General features: G+C 40.9%; 1 protein-coding gene across 3 annotated transcripts in view; it reads left to right on the plus strand.

The window, feature by feature from the left end:
• Positions 1-3,631: 3,631 nt before the first annotated feature.
• The window catches only part of cux1b (cut-like homeobox 1b), a 63,061-nt gene continuing 50,991 nt past the window's right edge, over positions 3,632-15,701 (plus strand). For 2 of the 3 annotated variants that reach the window (XM_083913917.1, XM_083913915.1), the window contains exon 1: positions 3,656-3,723. In XM_083913917.1, the coding sequence (XP_083770043.1) occupies positions 3,661-3,723 (63 nt within the window). In that variant the 5' untranslated portion in view covers positions 3,656-3,660. Of the gene's footprint in view, positions 3,724-15,701 lie in introns of all 3 variants that reach the window. The other variant, XM_083913916.1, reaches the window with a different exon arrangement.

Below are 15,701 nucleotides of genomic sequence, written 5' to 3' on the forward strand. Positions count from 1 at the left end.
AAGCTATACAACATTGCCCTTAATTGTTATTATTGATTGTTCAAATATTGTTGAATACCTTTCATTTCATTAGTAATATCAGTGCCATAAAATATATTGTGTTACTTTTTAGTTGTGTGTTTTCGTTCTGTGACAGTAAAAGAAAACCATACCAACACACCATAATGGACACACTGCAAAGCTACTAAGCCTGTGGGGATTATCTCAGACCTGTATTTCTGGTTTGGCTTAATGATAGGTAGCATCACAAGTCATGCAGGCCAGGCCAAGGAAACAACGATTAACATGGCGGAAAGGGAGAGAAATTAGAGGATTAAACGCAGGATTCAACAGCTCATATTATGTCGTAAACATATTCATTATGTATCTAATAGTGCAGACCAGTTGCTCATATTTTTAAAAGGATAATCATGATAAAGGAATCTTAATGGACACTGACACAAATCATGCAGCTATTGTGTCTTTTCATATTGTTCTTTTTAAAGCAGCTGTTCTCATTTGTTGTATATGACTGAATTGCAATTCAGTACGTTTTATTAACGGTCTGTGACAGTGTGTCATGGGCAAATCTTTAATTTCCTGCATTATGTCTATAAATGAAGTGTAAAATAAGGCAAAGCTACTGAGGCTACACATCAGGTTAGTACTGAGCACCATTCATAACTGTTGAAGGAGGGAAACACAAACAGATTCAAATCAAATCAAGTAATGACCTGAAAGTTGAGCTAATTCAAAGCACAAAAATGCCCACCTTTGTATTCACACAAGTGCAGCGAAAGAGCTGTTATTATCTATGGCAAATTCTTGTGTTATTTTTAGTGAATGCAATTAAAGTGCAAAGGCTGTAAAGAAATGGAAATGATTAGAGAGAAAGAGAGAGAGAAAAAGTAAAGCTGTAAAATATTTAGTTTAAAGGCCTTGGAGCATTCAGGAAAAACAACTCCAAAGTGTGAGTGCAGGTGTTGATTTTTTGCACACAGCCGAGGCCTCGCGACACACTCGACGAGTCACATATGAACCCACGAAATGCTAAAAATGAAAACAACGTGTACAACAGATGTGTTGCCCTGATAAACCTGAGCAGCTCGGCTTTGCTTTGCAGAGCAATTGGAGGCAGAAGCCAGGGCGTGATGTGTTTCAAGGTGCACAACAGTTTGACGCAGGAATTTAGGGCACTCCATACATACTCACATACAGTGTAATTAGAAATTCTCTGCATATCCACAAGCTGAAGGGGGTCAGAGGCCGTGGTCAGCAGGAGTGGCGCCTCGGGAGCAGCCAGGGTTCAGTGTGTTGCTCAAGGTCACTTCAAAAACAGATATGTATCATACTGACACTGTAACCACCGGGCTGCCCTGCTGCGGCTATGACTTGACTGGATTAACAACACAACAATCATATTTGAATAACTAATCTGCTTAATATATGTGTAGCAAAAGAATGCCTTAAAGGAGAATATCAGGGTTACTTTCATATTTGTTGTGTTGAGGAGATCATGCACTTAGAAATACCGTGTGCCAAGAGTCCACTCCATCTTTTACCCATTCTTAAATGGCCAAGTTCAGCAGGTTCTCAGCAGCCCTGCTGTGTTGCATATGCTGAGCTTGTACACTGGATACAACCATGTTACAAAAGAATAACATTAAATACATATGACGTGCAACTTGAATTATTGTGGTTATTCATATCATTGATCAGCGTTGAATGCTTTAACAGTTTAGACACTTTTAGCTTAGGTTTCTGTTTTCAACAGCACTCATGTATTACATTTGGTTTCTATTTATATCTAACTTTCTTTTATGTGTTACAATTGTCCTGCATAATGAATCAAAACAAAGGCCTTTCACTGGGTTTACTTAAAACAACACGAATGATGTTGTATTCATACATTTTGTAAAGTCATTATTATTACATGCATGCGGTTGGTTGCACTTGTGTACATAGCAGCTCCAACAAGGTGCATTAGTTTGATCCTATATATGTCAAAAAATCCAAGTAGGTGCATGCACACAAAAATCACTTCCACCTAATTAACTTTTTATTTCTAATTTTCTAAATTTTGGAGTTGCTATGATTAGTGGTGTAGATAAATGATAACACGTTGGTCTAAATCATCTGCTTGCCCAGCTCAGCTCGGAGGAAGCTCCTTAGTGCTCTCATGGTGGGATTTACAGCTAAAAACAAGGATAACAAATCCCAACAAAGGTAACAATAAACATTTAACTATATATATATATATATATATATATATATATAAACATAGTTAAAGGACAATGACATTGTAAACATGTTTATAGTAGATAGATAGATAGATAGATAGATAGATAGATAGATAGATAGATAGATTGATTGATATACTTTATTGATCCCAAACTGGGAAATTGCAGTGTAGTTGCATAAGTATACACAGTAATAACACACAGACACATCAAAACAGCAATTTACAGTGAAGTCCAATACAAAAAGATACATAAATAAATGTATAAATAAGTGGTAATAATATTAGTGCAAAGTAGACATACTAATATAATGTGCAGTGGACAAATCATGAAAAGACACAAAGTGCTTGAAGACTGTATAGTTCAATATGGTTCATGAACAGTTTAAGCTGGTATTGTACAGTATGATTCAGTTCATAGGTAGCTGTAACAAATATGGGGTCACAACAGGCTCTATATATATAAGTGAAATAATCCCAGCTCGGGTGATTTACCTGTAATATCTACATGTTGATATAAAAAAAGCTATTTCTCCGTAATAATCACACAAACCACTGCACTCGTGGCGCTCACAGTGTATGCCAAGGTAATCAGAATCAGAACCAGAATCAGCTTTAATGGCCAAGTAAGTGTGAGCACATAGAAGGAATTTTTTGAAGGAAACTCTGGCTTTTTTTTTTGGCTCACTCTCAATATACAGACACAGAAAAAGACATACAGCTAAAAACAAGGATAACAAATCCCAACAATGGTAAACATTTAACTATTGTAACCCTGGGTTCTAAGTGGGTAGCATGCCAGGAGTACTGATATATATATATATATATATATATATATATATATATATATATATATATATATATATATATGTGTGTGAATATATGTATTTATACATAAAAAACACCGGACAATAACATTGTAAACATGTTAATAGTTCATACTGTAGGTAGCTGTAATAAATATGGGGCTATTCATTTACAACAGGCTCTATTGAGATTGTTCGCGACACTGTGGATATTAAGTGTTATAATCCCAGCTCGGGTAATTAACCTGTAATATCTGGATGTTGATATATATATATAGCTATTTCTCTATAATACTGATCACACAAACCACAACATCAAACCACTTCACTCATGTGGTGCTCACAATGTTCGTGTATTTCAAGATAATAAAATAAAGAGTAATTCAATTCCAGATCGGGTTATTTACCTGTAATATCTGGATGTTGATATATAAAAAAAAGCTATTTAAGCAATTATAATGGCGTTATTAAGGCGACACTCCTGTGAGCTGACTCCGTTCCAGTGCTCCAGCTGTTACCGGGGTGAGTGCTGGTGGTGATCCGGTCCGGGTGTTCCGGCCGCCCCGGTCCTCTCCACTGAACTCCAACCCCCGCGCTCTCTATCAGCATCTCATTCCTGTCTCAATATGTCTCAAGATGGCGGCCAATGCAGGATCGATGTTTCAATATTGGAAGCGCTTTGACTTACAACAACTACAGGTCAGTTCAACCTTCTGTTTAAACCGTGTACCCTGTATTCGCTTCGGCTGTCTCGTCTCTCCCCGCTGCTGTGTTTTAATGTCTTTTTTAGCGGTCGTCTCGTCTGTGTTTCGGAAGAGAATTCAAGAGCTCTTCCTCACATTGATGAAAGTGGCTCTCTCGCTGATCAGAAATTGATCCTCTTTGTTCAATTCAACATCGATCGGACACTGCAACTGGGCAAGAAGCCGGGGCGACGCCGCGGGGATGCGACCGACGTTAAAAACAACAACCACGGGGGCTTTTAGAGGAATGCTTTTCGGTTGGCTATCTTTATTGCGTGTTCTTCAACTTTTACCGGAGCGAGTAGCCGTAGTTAGCCCGACGCTTTAGCCGCTGTAAGGTTGGATAATTTTGGGGGAAAAATAAGTGCGACTCATTATTACGGTGGCGCTGTTGGTGACACAGGCGGGCAGCTCACATACACAACACCGCTGTGCCCGTGTGTGTTTTTAACGCTTTTAACTGTCAAACGGTAAGTTTAGTTGGGCGAATGGAAACCTTAGCAACCTTAAAGGCTAACGGTTTTGAAGCAGTTTATACCGAAGTGTCTCCGTGATTATGGTTGGTTTTCCCATGACGGCAATTATACACTGTGAGTTTTTTTTTTTTTTTTTTACACACAGACATTGCCACGTCTGTGCAATTGGACGGGACGGGGTGTTTTTGTTAAATAGAAATGACAGCATAAATAATATGACAGATCATGACCTTGTTGATTATGATGAACTCCAGCCCTCACGCACGCCACTAATCTCCGCGTGCACACGGAGGAGATTCACGGGCACACAGTGGAGGATATGATGAGGGGAGAAAAAAAAAAAATATTGGGGCCTTATTCAGTGTGTGTGAATATTATGGCGTGTTTGACCTATCACAAGACACGTTAGACAATGGCACTGTTGTGTTTTTCCCCGTGGCATTTAACGTGCATTGCTGAATTTCAAATCACAAATTTATGAATATTAGGAAGCCCAGTCTGTCGTCGTCATTAACATAAGATTGCATTATGTAGGCTAGACCCAATTGTTCATACATAATTTTTTGCACGTCGCACAGGCTTGGGATTTAAACTTTTATTTAGGTCATGATGCCCCTATGACTGGGTTAGACAAAAGGACAGCGAGCAAGTCTTCCCAGCGGGCTTTGTGTTGCACTTATGCCACATCATCAAGGCTTCACTTCTCCTATTTATTTGATCCTGTTTGGTCCTCCTACTCGTGCCCCCTTGTTCATGCATTATGTAAAAAAAATTGTGACTGCTTTCTCTTTTCTTTCCTCACTATCTATCTCCTACCCCCTTCCTACCCCCCACCCTCCAATCTTCCTCTTCCTCTCCCTCTCCTCCCCCTCCCTGTCTTTAATTTTTTCCCCCTCTCTCTCTTCTCTGGCCCTTCACCCTGCTTTCACCCATTTTGCCCCATCTGAACTGGTGTGTGTGTGTGGGTGAGTGTGAATTTCTCTGAGATCAGTCTTTTTTTTCGTAGATTGACTGCCAGCGCGGACAGTGAAGGCACTGCCAGCAGCCAGGACATGAAAAATGCATCGCATAAGTTTGTGATAAGGCCCTGGGTAATTATGGCAAAGGCCCCTATCACAAGCGATTAGTCAGGACAGTGAATCTGAGCGTGTGCAAAAAGCCTGGCGGTTGGCAGGCCTGTCTGCAGGATAGGAATCAGCCGGAGCTTGTGTGTGTATGTATGTGTGTGCAGAACTGCTCGGAACATTCACTGTCTATTATTGATGACATCTTATTTACTCTCCCTCCCACAGAGAGGCTCCTAGAGGAAAGCCTTCAGACAAGAACCTGTTTTTCTTATCCCTTTTCTCAGGATAATGCGGGGTTAGCATGATATGATTATGGTCTACACTTGGCCCTGTCAGCCAATTGCTTTCTCATTTGCTTCTTCCTTATGATCGAATGGACAGTTCAGATTCACAGTCTGTTTTTATTCTCTGTGCGCGAGGCACCAGCAAAGGAATGTTTTCTTTTTTTTTTTTTCTGGTTTCGTTTGATGATGAAAATCCAACCCAACCTAGATGTCAGTAGCTTTAAGCCATCATAGCGTCTACTCCTCAGGCTCCAACTGCTGATGTTCATTAAAATCCTATTTGATCAGTGTGTCCCACTCTCTGTGTGAGAAACTAGCTAGGTGGTTGTTACAGGACAGAGAGTGCTTTGAAACGGCACAGCAAGCTGTTAACTTGTCTTTTCTGCATTTTTTTTTCCCCCTGCATGCTCCCCCCCACCCACCACCACCACTACAAACACAAATGGGTGCAACAGTGATGCTTTTAGCAAGGTCTCGCACACTTGCAAAATGGATCAGTGATTCAGAGATGATGGCAGGGTGACAGTGAATTACAGATGGAGGAGGTTTTAACGTCTGTAATCCCTGTCCGTCCATTACAGAGTTGAGTTTCTTTAGAGGGGATCATCACTCTTCTCTCCTGTTTTTTTTTTTTTTTTTTTTTTTTTTTGACCCAGTCAAGCAGTTTGCTGGAACATTGTGTTTCTACTTGAGAGATTGCGCTTCATTACAGGCAAGCCTTAATTAGATATGAGCGAATAGCTGAGCTTAAACCTATACTTTATATTTTCTCTGCAAGCTCAGAAAATTAAGAACAGACCTTTCTGCTATACACAATTCCCAATTTAGGGCCCTAATAGCCTACATCTCACCTCATAACATTTCCTGGAACAAAGCACCCTAGAGCCATTTTGAAAAATAGTTCACTATGTTAGCGTACAGCTAAACAGTGACTTGAAAACTGATCCAGAGCCTGTCCTCATTCACCACCTCTTAATGGGTAAATTTAGGAAAAGGGGTTTTGTAAGCTGATCCCAGAGCGGTCAGCGGCAACCTGAGTGGTTTAAATCTCTCAGCGACTGGCCCGCTGTTGTCTGCAGGAGTTTTAGTGTTAATTTATGAGCTGGTTGTCTGAACTCGCTGGTGGGATATTTTTACCCCTCTGTTGCTGCACAGGCTGGGGGAGCATAGAGGAAGGGGCATCACGTCATGCTTTTACTGTAGCCAACCGCTTCTCTGCCCAGTGACAAAACCTGGCATTGGGACTGAGGTTTCACTGTGTGTCGGTGGGTGGTGAGCGACTAAGCATGAGTCAGAGTGAGGGACGAGTGCATGTCAGGTCTTCAGTCTGCCCTCGGTCTACTTTGGTCAGCGCCATGTCATCCCACTTTCTAAGACGTTCCAGTGTACCCGTAAGAACGACACACTCCATACGATTGAGAGGAATGTGCAGCTCTGGAAAAAGAAAAAACGTCTCCTCATCTACCTTATCAGTGGCTAATTCTCACCGGAGGCCCATACTCCCCCAACTCCTCAGCGATTTATTGTACGTCACAGTCGGGCTCACTTTCTTCACCCTCCCTCTGCTTTGAGGAGTGTCTACACTACACTCAGTTTATCCGATTTAATACAAAAATAAATACATTTTACTCTCTCGAGTCGATACCAGAATATTTAATAAAACCATTTCCCCCCTTATTGCAAAATACATTTTGACCAATGTCATCTGATGTTTGAACAAAAGATAAAAAAAAACACTTAACAGAAGTCTAAAAATAGGGGTACCCAAACAGATGGAGTCAGCAGCTCTTGATGCAGGCTTTATGCAAAAGTGTGTGATGAACAGTTTCCTCATAAAACTGGAAGGTATGGAAGTCTGCCTTGGATAAAAATATCACATTAATGGGTTTTTGTTTCCACAATTTAATAGTTTAAGATTCTGCAACACTCAAACGTTATGTATTTAAGATGCACAGAGTAGAAATAACCTAGAATCATTATACTTTGTAGTATTAATAAAAACGTATATCAGTTTGTGCTAAATTTATTTCATCAATAGAAAATATGTTTATAAATGCAGAGATTACACTGTGATATGCCTGGAACAAACTGGATCAACTGAGAACCTTAAAGACAGTAGAGTTATTTCTTGTAACAGTGACTTTCATGTGTTCTTACGTTTTGAAATTAATCGTCACAACAGACTTATAATGAGCAAATTGCAGTATTCCTGCACAGGCCGATTGTTCGATCACAATATATCATAGTCACTATACTGTATATACTGTATGTAACAGCCCATGTGGGATTTCTGTATCTGGCTGCTGCATTTTCTATAACTTTTTTCTTTTGTAACTTTCGTGCTATTCTGAAACGTTTCAGTACACAAGCTTATCCCTAGTCCATATTTAATAAATGTATTTAATGCCTTGGCATGTTCAGTCAATACCTAAATAGAATCATATTCATTTGTGTCAACTGTGCTGTTCAAACTCGTTACAGGCTGCTGTGTGTAGTATATCTTTACCAGCTGGGATCAGTAACTTGCATGCTCAAAAAAACAAAAAAACACAATTCAGCTCTTCAGTTATAATATTCCAAAACACCTTAGAAATACATAGATATGGTTCATAATCATCCCCAAATCTTACTGCATTGCTTTCATATATGTATTTCCCTTCACTTGATACTAAAACATACACGTAACTAAGGTTGTCAGCTACTTTTGCTTTTATAATTTTCCAAACGAAACCAGTCCGGTTAATAGATTTGCATGCATAATAACAGGGGAGTTGCAGACATCGCTGCAGACCCCTGGCGTACTCACCTTGATGCACTCACTTGAGAGGAACTCCATACGCTGCGGTCCCGGGAAGCGGCACTGTCTGGGACTGTGATGTACCTCCATCCCGGCCTGTGCCTTTTCCAAGCTGAACTAGCGGCCCACTGCCATGACCTGCCACGGTTTAATTCCCCGGGAAGACTGTGTGGACCTCACACGTTGAGAAGTGTACAAATATTTTCGATTCTTTATGAAACTGGTGTCCCCCTGTATAACGCAGCACGGCGTGCTGCTGCCCACTGGAAATTAAATGGTTTGCTATTAGCCTTTTCTCAGATCAAATAAAATGGAACAAAATCAAGGCTATTTGAAAACAAACAGAAAAAATATCCATAACCTATTGATGACTCGTGAATATGACTTAGATGGAGTTATTTCCACCGCACATCATGAACAGAGATATTTTAATGAGATGTTTATGTCGGACTTCAACAGATTTTACTGCGTAAAAAAGGGTGATTACTAGATAACGGAAACCCAGGCCTGCTCATTTTTTCTAACATTGTTGAAACAGAGCAGCTAATTTGTAGCAGAGCAACAAGTTCGTAACCTGACTATCGCCAGGTGACTTTCGTTTCACCTTGACTCCGCCTAGCTCCACTCAACCGTCTGGGACCGATCCATTGCAGTGGTTTTTTTTCTGAAGGCTTTTGTTGGTGGAAATTATGTTTTCGCCCTTCTCCTGATAGGGTTTGGCTTTTCCCTGAGTCACTTTCATCACAGGTTGGTTTCGATGTGAGTGGTTGAAGTAGCATGTCAATAAAGATGACGGACAAGTGGTTTATCCGATCATATGCAAGGATATTTGATAAGGCCCAGCCTCCTGAAATCACTTTCCTATGGAGCGATCCCAGATGTATGAGTGAAGCAAGGTGGAACGAAATGGAAACACGGTGCTGCGACATGTCTTTCGCATTATTTTTTTAAGGATTCTGTTATTCTACGACTATCCGAATAGTCAAATATTCGGGTCCGGCATTACAATTCAGCAGATTAATTGTGGAAAACAAGAAATTTTAGACTGAGCTTTTGTACATAGTGACACAGGAGGACTGAGCAGCTGACTTATTTTTGTACTTCCACTGTCTGTATGAGGAACAATGGATTTTGCAGCATTTTTTCTTGCTTGATAGTTGATCTTGTGGGTACTAGTTTTTCAAGCAGTTCGTACCTGTACAAGTCCCTTTTGTAGGGGTTAGCTGGCTGTAAACTTTAAATTATATTTTGTCTGACCGCGACTTTTCCTATTTTGTTTGCCTAGGACTTTTTTTGCCGTGGTATCGTAAGAGGTATCAAGTATCGTTTTGATAAATCTAGTATCGAAGTTTAAAATTCTAGTATGGTGACAACCTTACTTATAACCACACAGACAAAACATTCAAAACACCTAGCAACAGGGACACGGGGCAGTTTCCAGAGACCTATTTTCAAGTGGCAGGCATTATTTACAGACCCACTTGGAGTCTCTCTCACCTCCAGCATCATAGAGTTTCACCGTATCTCATGACAGACACATCCATTATTCTGCTGCTCTGTATTCCAGTAGAGAGAGCTTGGGCCTCAGTGACTGGACACTTCTCTTTCGGCTCACTTTGGAGTATACCGGCTGTTTCCACTTGTAAGTTTGAGGATGATGCCCACTTTATTTAAAAATGAAGCGTACAATTGAAACGGTGCCTCCAAGGCTAATGTAATCTTGTATAGTCTATTGTTCAGCTTGTAATATTAAGCCTACGGTTTTCTGCAAACACAAATCTTGCATTCCCAAGGGAAAATGTCTGTTGTTTACTACTATCTGGTAGTAAGTAAGAAGGTGCCAACCAGCAGTGGGTCTGGATCCAGTCTTATATTGGCAACAAAACACACACTCACACATTTTTCTTGTTACTTTTGTTCTTTTTTTCTTTTTTTTTACCTGTCTGCCACATGTTTTCAGTTATCTCACCTTTTATCAAGGTTATCTAATTTAAAATGCCACCTCTTTATCAAATAGTCAATACCTGTTGGTTTTCAGAGGTATGTGACCTACAAATAATGAAACTTTATTGGTCACACTGTGTAATAAAGTAGGGCAACAATCATATTAGAGCTGCAACTGATCAATCATTGTTTTGTCTGTAAAAATGTCAGATAATATGAAAAAACAATGCCTGTCACAATCTCCCAAAGCTTCAGATGACACTTCCAGATGACTTTTTTGTCTGACCAGTTCAGTTTGATATATTATAAATAAACTGAACATATTTTAGTTTTTATAGCTGGAACCCGATGACTGTGTATCAGGGTTAATCAATAGTTGATAATTCATTTTTTTGTTATTCTAGTAATTTATAACATTTTGAAGCAATGCGTTATTCTTTCCTGTAATTTCCTTTCCCCAGAATCATTTTACACTACACATGCAGTACATGAAGATTAGAGCTAAGCGAGGAAACCTAAGAATAGTGTGGTGAGAATAACTTTGAATAATGACAACTCTGGTGAAAAATTGACTTAAAGCAGCAGAGGAAATGTGAGCTTTTAAAAGCCATTTGATTGGTTAGGGTGGAGATTTCTGATGACCCAGCAAAGCGGGGCCTGGATGAGATTTGCAGTTTTTTTGAGGAGCTAAACAAGATGTTAACATGGAAATATAAACAGAGGCAATGGACCAGAAAACGAAATGGAGTCTCATTTCCACAAGGTACCACAATGTGATAATTTAGACCAACTGCAGACGGTTTGCACACTGAGGGCCAGTGTTTGAAGCGTTTTTGACGAGTTTGGCTGAGCGCACTGCTGAGTTTGAAGCTAATGCAGAGTTTAATTTTGTTCAACAAACGTGTCCCTTTGCATAAGCTTGCCGAAATGTGTTTTTGCAGCAAACACTGTGGCCTTCATCATCTGGTGTATCCAGGCTATTGGTGAACCACTTGCCCAACCTAATTTTAGTGTTGTTTATCTCACCGTTATCAAGGAGTCTTGGCTAAATTTGGCCTGATGCACCTCATCCCATGTCAACCCATGACTCTAGTATCAGTGTCTTGTTAGATCATTGGCCGTAGGTATTGAATTCTAATAGGCCTATTGGTGTGCCCTAATGGTCCAAGTATTGAATTATGATATTGGCAAGGGCTGGCCTCAGGATTGAATTACGATATTGGGACGTTGTAGGCTAATGGATCTTGGCATTGAATTATGATATTGGTGCACTTTGATGGTGTAGGGATTGAATTATGATATGGCCTGCTATCTGCTAATAGCTCACTCTGTGTAATTTTCACTGTCAATCACGGCTTCAGTTGCTAGATCCATAGCTGGTCTTCAGACTTAGTCCATCAGTCACAAAGGATGAGAACAGCGTTCAACCTTTAGCCTCACTCTGATTTCTGTTACTCTCCCTCTTGTCTTGCTTTTGCTTTTTGTTCAGGAGTTTGTGATTTGCTACCACAGGCATTTTATTATTCTAAAAATAAGGGTTTCTCGTGAATAATGCAAAGACGAGCAGTTTATTGTTTAATCCCCTCACTTAGCTTTGAAATAAGGGATGGAACAAACCCTCAGGCCATCCTACTATTACTCTGTAGATGGTGTGCTTACATTTGTCCTATTGACTCACAGTATTAATCTAGTAGTTGTTAAAGTATATAGTATTCTCCTGTAAACGTAAGCACCTATCATTCCAGCAATAAGGTGATGAGATGTTTGATGGTTTAATGTGTGTGGGTTTGGCATTTCCACACACCACCTTGTGTTATAAGGAGCCTAATGTCAACGTAATGGAATTGTAATGGCCCTGAATCTGAGCTAATTTCGTTTCTGTAAGTGTCCACACCTTTTGCAGTGTTTATGTTGAGCTCATTCCCGTTTTGGTAGTTTAAAAGCAACCAGAGCTGTGATGGTCCTGCTGCCAGCTCACAGAGTAAATGGACGGCCTGCTTCTGTGTCAGCCCTCTAAAAATAACACAGACTGCTGGCTGGGCTCAGCAGAAAACTACCACCGATTATGATGATTCAACTACCCTGTATTCACAGGTGCGTGTATGTATGTTTGTTGGATTGGGGGGGGGGGGGGGGGGTTATGCTTAACAAATTGTTCCCTGCGTCCAGTAAGATATGCACTGATGTAGTTTTACGTTGTAGGTCGCCGAACTTTGCCCAGTCAGAGGAACTCAGCTGAGGAAGTGTACGCACGCACTGACTGCTCCATTTTTGAAGTGTAATCATTTAAGAAAAGAACAGCTGACTTATGTAGGTGTAGTGAACCAAAATCATATATATATATATATATATATATATATATATATATATATATATAATTTAAATTGTAGTGGGAATCACATTAAATAGTTAACTATTACCAACTTGTTATTGTTACTGCACTGGCTTTGCCTAATGATGTACAATTAATTTACGCAGGGCTGGTCTGTGACTTTGACTACCAAAACATGGGAAATGACATATAAATGAGACAGTCCTGTTTCTGTTATATTCATTGGACGTCCTCAGACGATACCTTAACCTCTCCATGACATTTGACCCGAGCAGCTGTCAGACTGGAGCCAGGGTTCAGAGGTGGTCTGACCCTTCAGACCTCAGTATGATCTGGGCTGTCTGTCTGGTCTAACCTTTAGAGCTAACAGATGATGACTTTACCATCTGGCTTGCCTTTAACAGGTCTAGCCTCCTTGAACTTGAACTTGTTTGGACGTGGAAAGAAAAGAAAAAAAACAACTCAAGAAGGGAGAAAATGATCTCACAATTAGCCCGGGCTGTGTTTATTTTTAAGGGATGAAGAAAAAAACGGGGTCAGAAGTTTCAAACTTTAGTCTTTGTTTACTTATTTGTGAGCAAATGCTTGAGTTGAGTGTCTGTACTCTGTACATGGCTAAACTCTGTAGAAGGCTCTCTCATTTTTAAAAGTGAGAGTTGTCCACTTGAGGAAGGGGGAAGGGAATATGTGTTTAGTAGACACAGGCTCATCCGCTGACTGCTGTCTGACCCTGAGTTCAGCAGTATGGTTATTAATAGGCCCAGAGGCCTCAACTTCCAGGAGGCCCTCTGATCAGCTCCAGATGTGGAATGAGAGAGGACAATTGTACGTTAGCCTATCCATGTTTCACATGAAGCATAAAGTACGGAGATAGGTATTTGGTGAGACTGATAAAGAGTGAGGGAGGGAGGAAGGGAGGGACGGGAGACCTTTCCACAGCAGGAGCGTGTTTTGTGAGTCTTTGTTTTCATGTGTGTGTGTGTTTTTTTTCCTTTATTACACTCTCTGCCCTCAGACCAAAAGACCATAAAAACGTATGGCATCACCATGGTGACCATAATAACTACCTATAAAACAGCGTGTAAACTGTGAAATAAGACAAACAGACCAGAACAGCCCTGACTGGCTGGCTGGCTGACTGAATGGCTGCCTTCCGCCATAAAACTATTTGAGAGCCAGACTGAAGGAATGCCTTGGAGGCTGCTGTGGCTGTCACGACACATGAAAGGATTAGGCTCTGTGTTTTATCTCCTCTTTATCTGATGGTAATGGATAAGCTGAGTGTAGCCTATCATCTGACGCTTGGGCTGGGGGTTTGATGTTTTAGTAGGGTGACGGTTTGTTGAGTTGACCGCTTTGGTCTATTGATTGCTGTTTGATGGTTTTGATATGTAGGCTGTGTGGAACAGGTCAAGTCTTTTATGCAGTGGAGGCTCCAAATAGCTTTTAGCTGTCCTTCACTCCTCCCATTACTCCAGTGGTTCGTTTGATGTTTGGATCAATCAATAGAAAGAGCCTGCGCCTTTACACATGCTCCATCCTACTTCCCACTGAGCTCTTCCTTCATTGTGCAGGCTTTATATCACATTCTCTCAACACAGAATAAATGATATAATTACAGCCCATTACATAGCCTAATGCAAGCTAATTATTCTGTCATTACTGTAAGGATTAGCTATGCTCATTCTGTCTTTCTCACTGTGTTTCCCTGCCTTTTCCTCTCAAAAGTCGTGCAAGCGGAGCAGAAAAAACTCTTACTCATAAAGGCTGAGTAAGACTTGGCCCCAGGACATGCTCTGTTGACGTTGATCGTATAGACCATGGGTGTCAAACTCAGTCAGGAAGCTAGGCCATGCTAAAAAAAAGTGACAGCATGTTTTGGACACATTAAAGAGTCTAGATATAACTAACCCTAATGGGGCATTTTCATACGTGCTTTTGATTAATGCGTAGAAGTCAACATGCTACTTTTATAGGCTGTGGCACAACTCCTGCTGATGTGTCATCAGGCGTCTCGAAAATTTACTGGATACAACAGATAGACATGGCTAAATTAAAATGTGGAAAAGGGCATCATGCAGAGCAGGGATTTAATGTACCAGAGGCACATGAGAATGATGCAGACCCCTTTTCACTGTACTGTCACTGTGCCAATAGCATGAAGCTGCTTGTAGTCCTTTAAATGGAAATCTAAGTGAATTACAACAAATCAAATAGCCTCACAAATTGAGAACAGATCAAATCTTAACCAAATTACAGCAACACTGCTCCATTGTCGAGGGTCGTGGACTTTTCTAGGCCAAAAAGACCAGCTCGCATACGAGTGTAGGATGATGAGTGGATGTCTACAGCATTGCTAGCCTGCACCTGTGACCCCTATCATTATCCACCCTTGGTTACTTGCATGTGCATTTGATGTCTCATAGACTAATGGCAGCGATGTCAATTGCTTGCCCGAGTCCTTGGGACCTAGGCTCGTATACGTGCTACAGGGCCTGGAGAGCCCCACTCTTCTTCCAGACTTGATTAATCCCTATCGCCTCTCTCCATGATCGCAGTTTCCATTTTTTAGTCCGTATCTGTGCACTCATCCCCTCCCCAATCTCCTCTCACTGGCACAGAATGGCTTCCTGGCAGAATGGAGGCATTAATTCAGGGATGAGAGGTGTGATACTTTCTCCCTCCCTCTCTCTCCCTCTGCTTCTCTCTCTCTTTCTATCTTTGCTCTGTTTGTAATGCGTGGCCTTTATCGTAGCTGAAACAGCTCACTACCCTCTGATCCTATCTCAGATCTCAATATCCTAGCCGTTCCACCCTGTAAACGCAGGGATGAAAAATCTTGCCCTTTCACCAATGCATTACACCCTAGCATATCGCCAAACCCCTCTCCTCCCATTGCACCCTCCACACCACTCACCCTTTGTGACACGGGCCTCCAGCTAAATTCAAACTCTTCAAAATGAGACCAAGTGAGCTGCACTTCCGCCACGCCAGAAACTATCTTAAGTCTCATTATATTTGTATTTAGGCCCAG

This window comes from Echiichthys vipera (genome assembly GCF_963691815.1).
Source record: "Echiichthys vipera genome assembly, chromosome: 5".
In the NCBI taxonomy this organism is placed as follows: Eukaryota; Metazoa; Chordata; class Actinopteri; order Perciformes; family Trachinidae; genus Echiichthys; species Echiichthys vipera.